This window comes from Harpegnathos saltator, unplaced genomic scaffold, assembly GCF_003227715.2.
Source record: "Harpegnathos saltator strain DR-91 unplaced genomic scaffold, Hsal_v8.6 scaffold8, whole genome shotgun sequence".
NCBI lineage: Eukaryota > Metazoa > Arthropoda > Insecta > Hymenoptera > Formicidae > Harpegnathos > Harpegnathos saltator.
The window spans coordinates 1,440,937-1,455,212 of NW_020230648.1; the positions used below are offsets into that span (position 1 = coordinate 1,440,937).

General features: G+C 51.4%; 2 protein-coding genes across 2 annotated transcripts; both read left to right on the top strand.

Annotated features, from left to right (window-relative positions):
• The first annotated feature begins 6,832 nt into the window (after positions 1 to 6,832).
• Positions 6,833 to 8,716, top strand: LOC105181664 (uncharacterized). The gene is made up of 3 exons (XM_011138576.3): positions 6,833 to 6,902; positions 7,691 to 7,857; positions 8,205 to 8,716. Exons 1-3 carry the CDS (start codon positions 6,833 to 6,835, stop codon positions 8,472 to 8,474), a joined length of 507 nt encoding a protein of 168 aa, XP_011136878.1. The 3' UTR covers positions 8,475 to 8,716.
• Positions 8,717 to 9,171: 455 nt separating this feature from the next.
• LOC105181678 (uncharacterized) lies at positions 9,172 to 13,683 on the top strand. The gene has a single exon (XM_011138596.3). The coding sequence runs from the start codon at positions 10,557 to 10,559 to the stop codon at positions 12,081 to 12,083; it is 1,527 nt and encodes a 508-aa protein (XP_011136898.3). The 5' UTR covers positions 9,172 to 10,556; the 3' UTR covers positions 12,084 to 13,683.
• Positions 13,684 to 14,276: the final 593 nt, after the last annotated feature.

The following is a 14,276-nucleotide window of genomic DNA, read 5'->3' on the forward strand; positions in this document are numbered from 1 at the left end:
GTGTTCGTCTTCGCGTACGACGGTGGGCCGCGCGGAAGGATGTTTCCGGAGGATAATTGGGTGTTTTTGCAATACCGTCTCTCTCTCGGATATGGTAAACGCAAGTACGGTGAACGTTATTCGTTCAAAAATAACCTCGCTGTATACGCGACCAATAGCATTCACGATCAGCATTTACCGTCGTATCTGAGAGACGATATTGCAAAAATTCCCTATTCCTTCGCAGGCACACGCGTCGCCGATCGTGCTGCTGTTCTCTTCTTCTTTCTCCCTTTGTTGTCCTTTTCTTCTGAGAAAGAGCGAGGCAAATTTCCACGAGGAGAGGTGCCGTTTCCTCGCGCGAAAATTAAGTGCACCGAGCAACGAGAGAGTGCGATCGATCCAGCCTGAAATATCCAGCGGTGCTTCGAATTCTGCGTGTTTTATTTAACGTCATATTGCAGGAATGGCGAGCACGCTCTCCCTCTTTCTCGTTGTTGCGATATAAACTAACGTTCGGTTGAAATAGGCACTTTGCGCGATTGCGTTAGGTCCTTGCCGAGGCCGAGTGAGACTAATTCAACATGACCCACAGTAGCCAGAAATACCAAAACACGAAGCGCTATCTTATTGAGCGCACACGTGGCGACTGTTATAAACTTGCAGAAATTCCCCCTCGAATCGCATTTAACCGCCGGCACTTGTGTGCGAGCTCGCGCGAACAACGTTCCCAAAGTCATTACTAAATCGTAGCGGAATGAACGCTGCAGATAAGAACACACGTTTGAGCGCTCTCATTCGGCGGTGCACGAGGAAATCCGTTATCGTCGCGGTACAAAGTAAGAGGGATGAAAGGGCATGGCTGTGTGTGTGTGTGTGTGTGTGTGTGTGCGAGAATCGTCTGGCGGAATCTCCGATTGACACGCGCACAAAAGTGGTCTCTCCCGCGACAAGACGGAAGGCGCGCAGCGGCTGAAATCATAGGAAATTTTCGCCGCTGGATCGCCGTATAAAAACTCCGACGAGCTCGGACAAAGCTCGGCGTTTATTCGCACGACTCCCCGGAACGAGCCGACGACGACGACGACGACGACGACGCGGGCGCTTTTATCGCGGCCATGGAACTCGCGGGGGACTTGGCGACGATCGGAACTTTCGCGGATCGTCAAGCGACAAGAACAACAGGGCTGCGCGCAATCGGCCGACGGAGATAGATGCGGCGGCGGCGGCCAAGTTGGAGCCTGCGCTTAAGAGGGAAACGGTAATATCGCGTTAAGTAGATTTGCGAGGACTTAAGCGTATTACGAGTTTGAAATCCCCGGCTGCGAGCCGCGGTCGTTTATTGCATCTCGCGTCGCGATTAATAGTAATGCGCATTACAGGATGACGAATGTCAACGGCTTTGCTCGGAAGGAGAGGCTTATACCGCCCAGCATACCGCTGTAATATGCGGGATATGCGAAAAGAGCATGCGCCTCGAAAGCCGCCACGCATCGCTTTATTAAAGCGAACGTCGCATCTGAGTGCGCTGTAATTACCTTGACATGGGTCGCGGCATTCGCGCGTTGCCGTTGCGATCTCACGCAGAAGATCGCAATCGGGCCGGGAAGTGACGCTTTTTCTGCCTGGGACCGTTGCGACTGATTTTCTTCCGATGACGACTCGATAACGTCGAGCGACTCTCGTCTCGTCGGTTACGACTAACGGTGAGAAAATTACGCCCTCGGATCGCGCGGTCGAACGAAGTGCGGTCGTCCCTCTCGTCGTAGTCTCGCACACGTGGAATATGGCGACGGCGGATCGTAGGGTGAAAAAAAGTCCTAAGGGAGTCCTTGGTACAAGAGGGACTTGGGAGGAGACTTGGGAGAAGTTTGGGACAAGGACGAAATTGCAACGTTACTTTTCCATGACGAGTTATCCTTCAGAATGAATAACGATCACGAGTTATCTCTTGAGAATAGAAAGCTTCGCTTTCGAGTTAAGACGGCGCCTTAAGGACGGCGTTTTATGGGCGACGCAGCATCGTGAGACGAGCTCGAGCCGATGGACACCGGCTGTTGAATCGCGAGAGGCGAGATTGCGACCGAAATTGCGACGATCGACTCGTTACTCTGGTTTCGCCCGCTGCGTTCATCCTTCCGAACGCGGCGCGGTATCGTCGCCCTCGAGCGAAAGCACGTACACGCAGCGCCGCGCCGCGCCGCGCTCGAGTATTTCCTTTCGACTTAATAAATAACAAGGTGAAACGCGCGCACGTTGCGAACCGATGGTGTCGTAAACAATATTCGCTCGCTGCGAGAGAGTTACGCTCGCGAGACGACCCATCAAATGATATTAGAGCAACAAACTTATCGCCCGACATTTCTCTCCGCGTCGCGAGGAGGCTTCTTTTTCTCGCGACGAGTCTACTTCTTCTTCTTCTTCTTTCATCGGAAAACTTATGGCTACGACTCTGTATGACTTGTCCCGGTGATGACAGTTCTCGCTGGTATATATCAAAACGTGTTCGCGAATGCGGAGCTGCAGACTGCAAACCAAGACCGCGGAAAGATTCATCCGAATCTGTCCGCTCTCTTTCCTCACGCGATACATTTTCCTTTCGGCTTTTCCGTCTCGTCCGATTCTTTTGCAGTCTCCCAACGAGGTAATATACACCGTCGCGGATATAGCACAAATCGCATAACGGCTGCTCGCGACGACGATTGACGACGGAGATGTAATCGTGACACGTGACGGACGTAAGGGAGACTTTCGCCGATCCCCGATCAAGTCGATCTTAAATGCACAGCCGCGTTCGCGGCAGACGCGAGATATCAGCTTTAAGACTTTTGAAGTCTGGAACAGCAAAAGCGCGAGCAAAAGGAAGAATAACGCGCACTTCACATCACACATCGCGTTGCAGAGCAGTCGCGAAATAACGGGAAAGGGCAGAGAAGCGAGATGTGCGAGTTGTGCAACGACGCTTAACGAGACATTGTCGCCGAAAGTTACAGAGTAAGGCTGCAGTTGCACAAATATCGTGATCGGCCGCGCTTCGTTTCGCTCCACGTGTCCGATCGCGGCGCGGTGCGCATGACGGTGCGCGCGGCGAGGATTAAGGCCTCTCGTGCCAAACCTGCTTGATATTAAGCCCGTGCGTACGTTTGCACGCGTAGGTCGACTGTGTGTCCAACGGCGCGGGAGTGTCATCGACATTTGCAAAGTATCGTTGGAAATATCAAAATTTCATATTTCGCAGTCGCGCTCGAGCACGACAGACTCGCGCGTATTCGCATCGCGCGATGGACCGCGCATTATATATCGATTACACAGATCTACAAAAAATGGGGTCATGATTGTTGTTGGGCAGCTGGGGCTACTCGTTTCCCAAGTAATTTTCTGCGTAGAATCCGAATCCGAGGTCAGAATTGGCCCATCACGCCAGGATTTTGAGATATTTGAGGTTATATACTCGAAAAATGGCTTTTTGGGCTACTTTTGAGGTTATGCATAGGACGCACCAAATTTTTTAGCTCTTTTCTTCTAATTGCATCATTTAGTACTACTCTTTCCCTTCAAAATGAACTGTCGAATGGTCATCTACGATTTTTCCTTGCAAAGTTACGGCCATTTTAAGATAACATGATGAATTCCAAACTCTGCGCCGTTAGAGCCCAACAACCTCATGAGCATTCACTGAACTGAAAACTGTATATATGGGTTTTTGGGCCTATTATAATAGGATCTATTATATAATTATAATAGGACCTATTATAATAGATTTGGGGTCGATTTGAGATCAGATTCGTAATCAGCGACCCCAAAAACCCATATATACAGTTTTCAGTCCAGGTTTTCGGGTTTTTAGTTCAAAGTTTACAGGTTTAATGTGAACGCTCATGAGGTTGTTGGGCTATAACGGCCCAGGGTTTGGAATTCATCATGTTATCTTAAAATGGCCGTAACTTTGCAAGGAAAAATCGTAGATGACCATTCGACAGTTCATTTTGAAGGGAAAGAGTAGTAATACTAAATGATGCAATTAGAAGAAAAGAGCTAAAAAATTTTGTGCGTCCTATACATAACCTCAAAAGTAGCCCAAAAGGCCATTTTTCGATTATATAACCTCAAATATCTCAAAATCCTGACGTGATGGGAAGCAAAATTCTGACCTCGGATTCGGATTCTATGCAGAAAATTACTTGGGAAACGACCCCCAGCTGCCCAACAACAAAACCTTGTAGACCTGTGTTATTATACATACTTTTGCATTCGTCTTCTTGCATTCGGTTTCCTCTATAACGTCCTCTATAACGTCAACGTTATCCTCCGTTCTTTCTCTCGAAAGAGCAAGACAGAGGGAGAGAGAGAGAGAGAGGGAGAGAGAGAGAGAGAGGGAGAGAGAGAGAGAGGGAGAGAGAGAGAGAGAGAGAGGGAGAGAGAGAGAGAGGGGGGGGGGGTTCGTTCGCCTGGTAAAAGTCATAACAGTCGCTGTCTGGGAAACCTGGAATCGATTCCCCTGCGGGTATTCACCCCTGCAGCGTGCAGGTGCATAGGCAGGCTATAGCTGAGCGTCTGGAACGATCGGACGCGTTTTCTCGAAGAAAAACGCCCACACTGAGCGCACTCGGCGCGGGACGGAACGACAATTCGTTTTAATTATTACCCGGGCGTTGGATCGTCCTCAATTATTGTAATTGCGATTGAAGATAGTGCGCTTTCATCGCGAGTCCTATCGGGCTGCATTATCGCGGCGCCGCGCGGCGCCGCTCGACGTGGACTTCCACTGCTGGAAATTAGCGGAGCTCGCTCGTAATTACGGCAAAATAAATTCTCATACGCGAGGGAGCTCCCGGTTCGGGTCGGAAAGGCGAAAAGACGTCGTCACGAGCTACGAATTACACTCGTTTCCGAGACGTCGCATTAATCCCGTGATTCAGCGACGTGCTCGGATGTGCCGAGGCGCTGGGCGCATTAGCAATATTGTTTCGCGCCGAATAAAAGGGAAAGGGAAATGGAAAGGGAATCGGCCGCCTGTGGCGGGCGCTCGTTGTCACGTCGTCATCCGAGAACTGGCAGTGGATCGATATCGCGGAAAGCTCCCTCCGTCCCACGGAGGGAATTCGAAAGATCGCCGAGCGCGCGCGTTGCGAGAGCGTGGCGTTCCCTCCTGCGAGCGACGGTATCGCGTACACTTCGCGATATTGAAATCTACAAACGGCGTGTCTCGAGTGGCAGCTTTCGTCTCGACAATCCTTTGGCGGTTTCGTCATTAACGTGCAACGCCACGTGTGCGTTTTCACGTACGTTCACGTACGTGATTCGCGATTCGGCGAACCTGGCGTGTGTACCTGGCGCTCGTTACCGGGTTCGGTCGGGACGACTCGACATTCCGATTGCATTGATTAACTCCCCCCCCACCCCTCCCCCGCCGGGTGAAGGGTCGAAAAATCGCCAACACACGCGCGAAATGACGCGCGCGTGCGGCTGCGGAACGTTATGCAACTGCCGCCGGCACTTTGGCCACGACGCCAACGTGTATCAAGTTAGTCGCATGCTAACGCAATATTCCATCGACGGCATCTCCCGATTCAAAATTCCGTCCTAGCCGCAAGGCCGCAGAGCGCGACCTTCACGCTTCGGGCTCAAGGAGCGCGTCGGACGCGTGTAATTGCAATTTCCATGAATATCGGCGCGCGTGTTCCGCGGAATTACGATTTTCCAGCAGTTCGCATAAACGACCGTCCGATTGAACCGAAGAGCCAGGACGATTTCTCGCGGATGATACCGAAAGCGACGCTGCGCGATGTACGTACTTTGCTTTCTTACGGCTTCTTTCCTAGATGTCGCTAGATGTCGCTAGCTCGCGCTCCCCGTGATAATACGCCATGATAATGTCGTACGCCGCATGTTCAAAACGATGTGATTAAAGAAGAAAAATTACGCTCTTCCGTTCAGTCGAACATACACAGCCGAGATAGCGCGTACGATGCAATCCCTTTAGCGAGAGAGATGTTTGTTTTTCGTTCCTCGCTGCGAAAAAGCGCGAGATTCTGAATTCTTTCGGTCGGATTTACAAAGGAAAACTGACGCGAATACCGCGGCACTCGGCATTTTGCGAGAGCACATATAGACGTATCGCATTTCATCACTCGAATCCGCAAAAATCCGAGCAGCAACCGAGGACCCCTCGGGCGCCTGCGAACGCCGACGAAACGCATTTATCCCGGTCCGATGCAATTGCTCGATTATCGGCGATAATCGACCTCGATAAAAGGCATTCGAGCTGGACACACGAGAACGCTGACGCAACAGGACACTTCCAAAATCCGCCGATAAGTTGATTACGCGGCGTTCGCAGCGCCGATAATGGACAACGAGGACGGCGAGGACGAGAGGATGGACGGGCGCATCCACCGGTCTTTTTACGCAAACGACGCGAGAGAATACGCGTCTCTCCAGCCTCTTCTCCAGCCCCCTCTCGTCCAGGTGCGTTTGTCGAATTGTCGATTCCGAGGGCACCAGCGGGGCCGGCCGGCCGACGGGCCGGCGATCCTCGCTCTCGCGGCGGGGCAATTCACCCTTCTCCGACCTTTGCGAATATTGATTTTGCGAGTTTCGAGGTTTCTGGAGCAAACCCGACGCCCTGGCGACGCAGGCGCCGACGGTGACGCTGGCGTAAGCATGGCGTAAGCAGACAGTCGCTCGCTCGGACCACCGCCTGGGCTTGACGCGACTCCCGCGTGCGACTTCCCGTGCCAGTCGCGCGAGGATGCGACCCGCTCGGCGAGGATCAGTGCCGCAATTCGCCACGAGCCGCCGCCGAGGAGCGGAGTACAACACGCAACGGCAGTGAGCGCGAGACCCCGGCGAGATGAACGGCCACGTCCGCCACGTCGTCGCCACGTGCTTCCTACTCGTCGCGATCGTCAGCCTTACCAGCGGTGAGTACGGAATGTATTTACGTTCTCGTCGCTCATCGCGCGCTCATCGGTTATCCACGAGTCGTCGTCGATCCTGCCGAAGCGTCCTCGGTCCTCGGTCCAGCGTGATCTCATGAACGTCCCGAGTCGCCTCGCTGTCGAAAGCGCGGAATTCAGACACGCGGGTTGCGATCCGAGGCCTCTGCTTCGTTTCGGCATGTCGCTCGAGTGGAACTCGTTGCTCGCGCGATATCTTCGTCGGGCGCGTAATCGGGCACATTGTGTGATTTCGTTGTGATTTCGTTCAATCGCGATAACGATAATCGAGGGTGCTCGGGATTTAATAGACTCGCTTCCCCCGGCTCGGCCCAACAGGTGTTAATGTCAAATTTGCCATGTATCGCGCCTACGTGAAGCTTTATCTGTCCCTGCGACCTGCGAACACCCGCGGTGTCTCTTTTGTCTGTTCGCTCGTCGAGGATGTTATCCGCTCAATATGATCGATGTCAATAATCTTTTTCACTTGCTTCCGCGACGCTTCGGCGACGGTCGTCCACGCGAGATGGATTCAACGTGCCCGACGAAGCCCCGAGGATCTGAAAGAGAAATAACAAGTTGATTTGTCGACGTACTATCTAACTAGAGTAGAACGCGCGAGTATTTCTGTCGCAAACAATCGCGAGTAACAAATCTGTTGTCGCCGAGGCGACGGAAGTCTGAACTTTCGACAGAAATAACTCGCGCGCCACGTTTCTGCCACGTTTTGTGTATCGTACATAATGCACGAGCGGGGGTTATCGTGAAAATAGGTCAGCTAATGTCAAAGGAGCATCGAACGTACGCGGCTTCCGAAAAAGCGAATGACTTGTGGTGCTATCAGTGCGATACCATGGACGACGGCGATAGATGCTCCAATATAACCGGCAATTTCAGCTCTTTCAAGCACAAGTGCATGGACGACAAAAGGATCTGCATGGTAAGATGCCGCGGCCGCGAAGCAGCCGCGTTTTTTGCGATCGCATTCGTCGTTTGATCTCAATTCACTCGAATTCTCGCGCATCTCAAGATGCGCGAGATGCGCGTAATCTCGCGCTAAGACAATTCTCAAGACAAGAATTCTCAAGACAAGTTAAGACGATCTTGGATGTAAGATCGTATTATTCGTGAGAGGAAACCACCACCGTTTCTTCTCGTTCATTTCGATTTTTCTTTTTTCCCTATCAAATGTGAGGTATTTCTCATCTTGCTCTCCTGATCGCGGTCTGATAATATCGGTAAAGGACGAATGCCTTTACCAATCTGACGTTCCATCTGACGTTACAGGTGAAGCGCTTTTCCTACACGACTAGCACCGAGAACTCGACCTCTATGCCGCAAACGTGGTCCATGGAGAGAAACTGCACGAACAAATGCGACCCGGGATGCATCGTGATCGGCGAACGCACCAAGCTGTACGCCTGCACCGCCTGTTGCGAGACGCATCTGTGCAATACCGGTACTGGCACTGCCAACGACCTAACGATCAAGGAAATCGACCTCCTGCTGGCCCTCACGCTCCAAGCTGTCCTGACCGTTATCATGTACCCGACGTGACAGTAGTAATAAAGTCTCTAGTTGCAATTTACCCTGCCCCCCTCCTGCCCTCCTCAGGCTAACCTAACCTAACAATTCACCGACTCACCGGCATCTTGCGCGATGGAACTTGCGCTTGTAGATGTGAGATTTTGGTCGTGTATTCTCGAGTCTCTGCGATCTCGCATCTATAGCAAAGTCACAGAAAAGATTCACTTGAAACTGAATGGAGAATAAATAAAGAGGAGAATTTACGAAGATTAGCAACGGTGGTGATAACGTTGATTTCGCGATCCTACAAGCCGTATACTTTTGACCGCTTGTACAACCGCTGCCTCTTTCTTATCGCCACGTTTCGAGTACGTTGAATAATTGATCATCATCGCACTTACGTCCCTCTCTCTCTCTCTCTCTCTCTCTCTCTCTCTCTCTCTCTCTCTCGACGGCTGCAATTTTCCGTAGATTCCCAAAGACTTTTTCGGCGTCGTCGAATTGAATTCGAATGGCCGCCGGACACGAAACACTGCAGCGCTTAATCTCCAATTCAAATTTACCGACCGCCACTTATTCGCAGAATACGGCTCCATCTAGTATCGATATTCCGAGTCACGGTCGATACATTACCATACCGACTGCGCATGTAAAACCAACGAGAGAGGAATTAACGAGAGAGAGAGAGAGAGAGAGAGAGAGAGAGAGAGAGAGAGAGAGAGAGAGAGAGAGAGAGAGAATACAATTATTCGTTTCTCTGACTTTTTGATGACTTTTTGTGAATGCAAATCGCGAAGCATTAAGAATCATAACGGTAAAAATGAAATTATGGAACAAAATCACTCAGATTTAACTGGATCTTTCTCTCTTCCAGGTAATCTTAAGATTAAATTTGCGGCTAATTCGTCACGATTCGTACGTCGCTCCGTTAAATGCCTCGGAATTTTGGTCGGAATCAGCGATTTCCACAGTCTCAAGCAAAGTTACATAAGATTACTCACTCCGGTGTATAGCGTTTGTTTTCTTTTTCCTCGTCTTTGCGTGAGCGACGCTTACCTTCGCGTGTCCGCAACGCTCACAGCAGTGTCCAACCAACCAGTTGTCTCTGTACCTCCGCCGCCCGAGGAGAATAAAATGGGATTTATTACGTGTAACAATTGCACATCTCGTGATGTTAGGACGTTTTCCGCGCGCTCGCCTCTGGGCTGCCCACCGCGAATACCAAGAAATATGACACCAGAAGGAAGCACAGTTTGCGCAATCGCGCGACACGCACGCACGCACGGTATGATATGATGTCGCGCGTTCAAACTTGGCCGTTGGCTTCGCAAGTTTCAAATATACGCTATTCCCTGTGTTAATTGCGATTAATTAGCCACACAAAGTCGACAAAGTCTCTTCCGTTTCCGATAATAATACCGCGTCACCAATGTTTACCATTGGCGGCCCCTCTCGAAAGAAGAGGGGGCAAGTCAAGGAAGCCGAGCTTCGAACGTAACGTCAGAGTCAGAGTAACGTAGAATTTACGTAGAATACGTGCATAGTGTGAGCTAAAAAGAAAAGAAAAAAGAAAAAAAAGAAGAAAAAAGAAATCAACGAGCGGGCAACGGTTCCCGATCCCGGGAGTTCTGCAAACGAAAGCCGCAACTCACTCGCGCTGTGTGTCGTAAATTATAAAATCCACACAGACATACGTACCCCACTTCTGCAAGATCCATCGATCTGTGTCGAGAGTGCTGTGGCAACTGCGGCGATGACCAAGTGTGTTCGGGCGAATTAATCAGGGTCCAGTTACGAAAAGTAACCGCATGCAATGTCAGCGACTCACCGGCGCGGCGATGACGGCGGTGATGGCGGTGGTGGTGGCAAGCGGCGGCGGTGATGTCGGCGCTTATCTGCTACCATCGTGCACGCTTTCCGCGATAAATACCGCTCGGCGTTTCACGCGCGTGTTATTACTACGTGAGCCGGGGAAGCGGAAGAAAAACGGCGATACTGCGCCGGCAATCGGCCGGCAACGCCGTTGTGACGGTCGACGGTCGGTCCCGACTTGCCCAACACCGAAGAAGAGACCGCAGTCCTCCTAACGACGGGAGAGGACAGCCGGACAGCATGCACGCGACAGGATCGTCCACCGCCGTCGGTGTGCCGATTTACTTCCTATGTGTCATCTCGTTCGCTGCTGCTTATCCGACAATGAGCACCATCCGATACCGGCTGATACCGGAGGAAGCGCCGCCGAGGAAGTGCTGCGCCGCCGGTCACGCGTTCAACGAGGCCCTCGAGTGCGTCCACGTGGGTCCAGACAGGCTCAACTACACCGTGGACGACGGCTGGAGGAGGACAATACCGCGACAGAGAGAAATCATCACGGTGGTGATCGTGTCCGCTGTGCGAGGGTTGAACTGTCGCGAGGATCCAAGCCTTCGCATGACGAACAACTACTTCCTGCGCACCTACTCGGCCGCGTTGCACGCGTTGCACGCGTACTCGAGCAAGTACTGCGTCGAGAAGATGACGAACGGCACGTCGGTGTTGGCCAAGTGCCCCCCGGACTCCAACGCTGACGAAGACGAGGACGCAGCGGCGGCGGCGGCGGCGTTAATGCTGTTGACGACCGTGAGGACTAAATTGAGGGCCACGGTGACGAGCATCAGCAGGACGGCCACGGTCACGGCCACAGGACGGTCGACGGACGACACAGCAAACTCGTCCTCCGGGAAAGATAAAGAGAAGAAGAAGGTCGTCTGTCGCGGCCACGGGCTGCGCGCGGTGATCTTCTGGGGCGCGCAGACGTACATGGATACCAACCTGGCGCACGTGGTGCTCTGCATCATCGTCGTGACGGTCTATCTGACCGTGCCGGAGCTGAGCAAGAGCATATACAATCGCGCCGTGTTGCGTCACAACGCCTGCCTGCTGCTGCAAGGCTGCATCCTGACCTTCCTCGGCTACTGCGACCTGTACGAGTGCTCGATGACGGTCAGCTCCATCGTGTTCCTGTGGATAGTCCTGCAGTACTTCACCAACGCCACCGGCTTCTGGCTCAACGTCATTTGCTTCGACATGACTCTGTCCATCACGAGGTTCCGTTGGATGGCGGGATCGGGTCAGCGCAGCAGCCGTGAAGAGAACAGACGGCTTCTTCTCTACGGCGTCTTCGTCTGGGCCGGCGCCCTGATCCCCGCAGTGGTCGCTCTCGTCCTCGAGTACTGCCCCGGGATCCCGGAGGACTTCCCGTTGAAGCCGAATTACCGTCGCTACCGCGACGGCCCGAACGTCGTGGTGAATCTCTACTTCTTCGGCATCCCGTTGCTCACGCTTTTCTGGAACAATGTGCTCTTCGTGTTTACCACCTACAAGATCATACGCATACAGAGGAGCACGGAGATAGCGACGCAGAGTCAGAACAACGCGCTGCGGAAGAAGTACTTCCTCTTCCTGCAGCTGTACCTGCTCATGGGCGCACCGTGGTTCTTCGGCTTGCTGCTCGCATGCCTCAACAATCTGGTGATACTCAAGGTGTGCCGGCTGACGCAGCCGATACTGTGGCTCCTGATGCTCGCCGGTCACAAAAAACTGCGGCGAAAGCTTACGGACAAACTTGCGCTGCTGCGACAGGCGGAAGGTGGAGGCTAACGCGACCAGCTCATAAATTGTGTTACTTGTTCTCATCTTTCTCCCCGTAGAAGTTCAAGAGGCGGGGAACAAGTGAGAGAGAGAGAGAGAGAGAGAGAGAATGTGTGTGTGTAAATGAACGAGGCGACAATAGGGATGAATCAGCGAAATTCATCGACATATTCATCGACTCAACGAAGACGGTGGGAGGGGAGGGGGGTTGCCCGTCGTCGTCGTCGTCCGGCACAGAGAGATTACGTAATCAATGAAGAGGAACTCCTCTTGCTCATTGTTGCGGCTCGCGCAACTGCGCTTTGCGGGCATTTGCATTTTTCCTTGCGCAATCTGACACGCAAACCCGTAGGAAACCCCCGTCGGGGAAAAGAAGAGGAGAAAAAGTACGAGAGACGGCGACGAGGAGCGTCGCCGCAATATCCGATACCGCGGACTTGGCGCGACTCATCGCGCTCGGAAAAACTCCGAGTTCGTGGGAATGCAGGACGACGACGGCGACGGCGACGGTGGCAGCGATGGCGGCGAGGTGTGAGAAGCCTTGGATAATAAAGGAGTCGGCGTCTGCCGACGTTTCCTGTCCGGGACGTTTTAATTACCGTATTCGCCCGTTTCGCGTTCGTACCGGATGACGACGACGACGACAGAGGGGCGACGTTCGCTCATGCTAGTCTCTTTGTACTTCTTTTCTACGACGTGTGGCATATTAAGTTGTTAGTGTATGACGTAGGCGATAGTGCAAGAGAAGCGCGAGAGTGACTATTTCGCACGGGAATTCCGAAAAATTCACTTAGTGCTTGGCTGATCTTTCTTTTTACGGACGTATACGCGGTGAGAAACAGCCGATGGTATCAGCGCGCGTAAATTGATACAGGATATATCGCTGGAAAATGTGCGAAATATCTCGCTCGTTGTAGACCGTTTTACCGTCGGTATCGTTCCCATGCGCCGATTTTGCGTCGGGTATTATGTAGGTAGAGGCTTTAATCTCGTAGATAAATATGTAAATATCGCAGATATTACAGAAACCCCGATATCTAGTCAACAAGAGAATAAACAGGTCGATTAACGAATGTAAATAGGACTCGCCGGAAGGAATTATCGCGCAACACGGGTGTTGCTCTCTCGATGGAGCGAATGCGCGATCGAGCGAGGGATCGATGGACGAAACAACCTACGGCCAACGACTCATTTAGACATATCGACGCGATGACGCATTATATACGCAGCATGATATACAAAAACCGTAGTTTTCTTTAGAATTAATTTACGCCGTCACCATGACCGTGGACTCGGAGGAATGTTCCGATGCGTCGCATATCACGTGAGCGTTAAGTACCTCTGGTACGAATAAATGTAACACGTACTGATTTTACGATATTTTATTTTGTAAATAGAACGAGGGGCCGAAAACAGAGTTCCGTTTTACCATCGGTATCGTTCTTTTGTGCGAGAGAACGCAAGAATTTGCTCGGATATATTTGTCGCGCTGTGAAATTGCACATTTCGCGAGAACTCAGGGAATTTATCCGCGCGATAATACATTTGCGACAAAAAACAAGACATTTTTTAGAACAAGATATAAATAATAATTAAAGCATACGTTCAAATCGACCGTTTCTTTGTACAACCTTGTGTAACCGTTTCTTTATATAAATCCTCCTTATCCTGATAAGGTACACGCAGCCTGCTCTTGTAAAGTTACGTAATGCTCGCGCGTTTAACGTCATTATTGCTTCAGCGAGAATTATCGTTATTAGATTATTATTTTGCGTGTTTACATCGTTACCAAAAGTGATGCTTCTGATTGTCATTGCCAGTGTGGTCATTGCGAGTATTTGTCCATCGTATTTACGTTGCACCAGGGTGGGCATTTAACGTATAACACATGTTGACACTCGAGTATTATTACCCTCTCTCGGTGGATTTTTCTCACAAGACCGTTAACTAGGAAGGCTTATATTGCGCTAATCCCTGTAAGTATGTGTGGACGTGACGTGAGTCATCGCCTGGATATCGCCGCAGATTGCATCAATATTTATACCGTGTCGTTACATCGCGTGTTGTACGCCGTGCAGATTCGTGTGTGTTATTCCGCAAAACAAAACAAAAAAAAGAGGGAGAGAGAAAAAAACAAAAGCTAATTTATTCGCGTCAACTTTTTCGCGTCGTACGATTTATTCCCATTTTATACGGAAATCT

What these genes read in the sequence shown, in the direction of transcription:
- LOC105181664 (XM_011138576.3), top strand. Translation starts at nt 6,833, where the DNA reads ATGAACGGCCACGTCCGCCACGTCGTCGCCACGTGCTTCCTACTCGTC. An exon ending in GATCGTCAGCCTTACCAGCG is followed by an intron (nt 6,903 to 7,690) that starts GTGAGTACGGAA and finishes TCGTGAAAATAG; the next exon opens with GTCAGCTAATGTCAAAGGAG. An exon ending in ACGACAAAAGGATCTGCATG is followed by an intron (nt 7,858 to 8,204) that starts GTAAGATGCCGC and finishes CTGACGTTACAG; the next exon opens with GTGAAGCGCTTTTCCTACAC.
- LOC105181678 (XM_011138596.3), top strand. Translation starts at nt 10,557, where the DNA reads ATGCACGCGACAGGATCGTCCACCGCCGTCGGTGTGCCGATTTACTTC.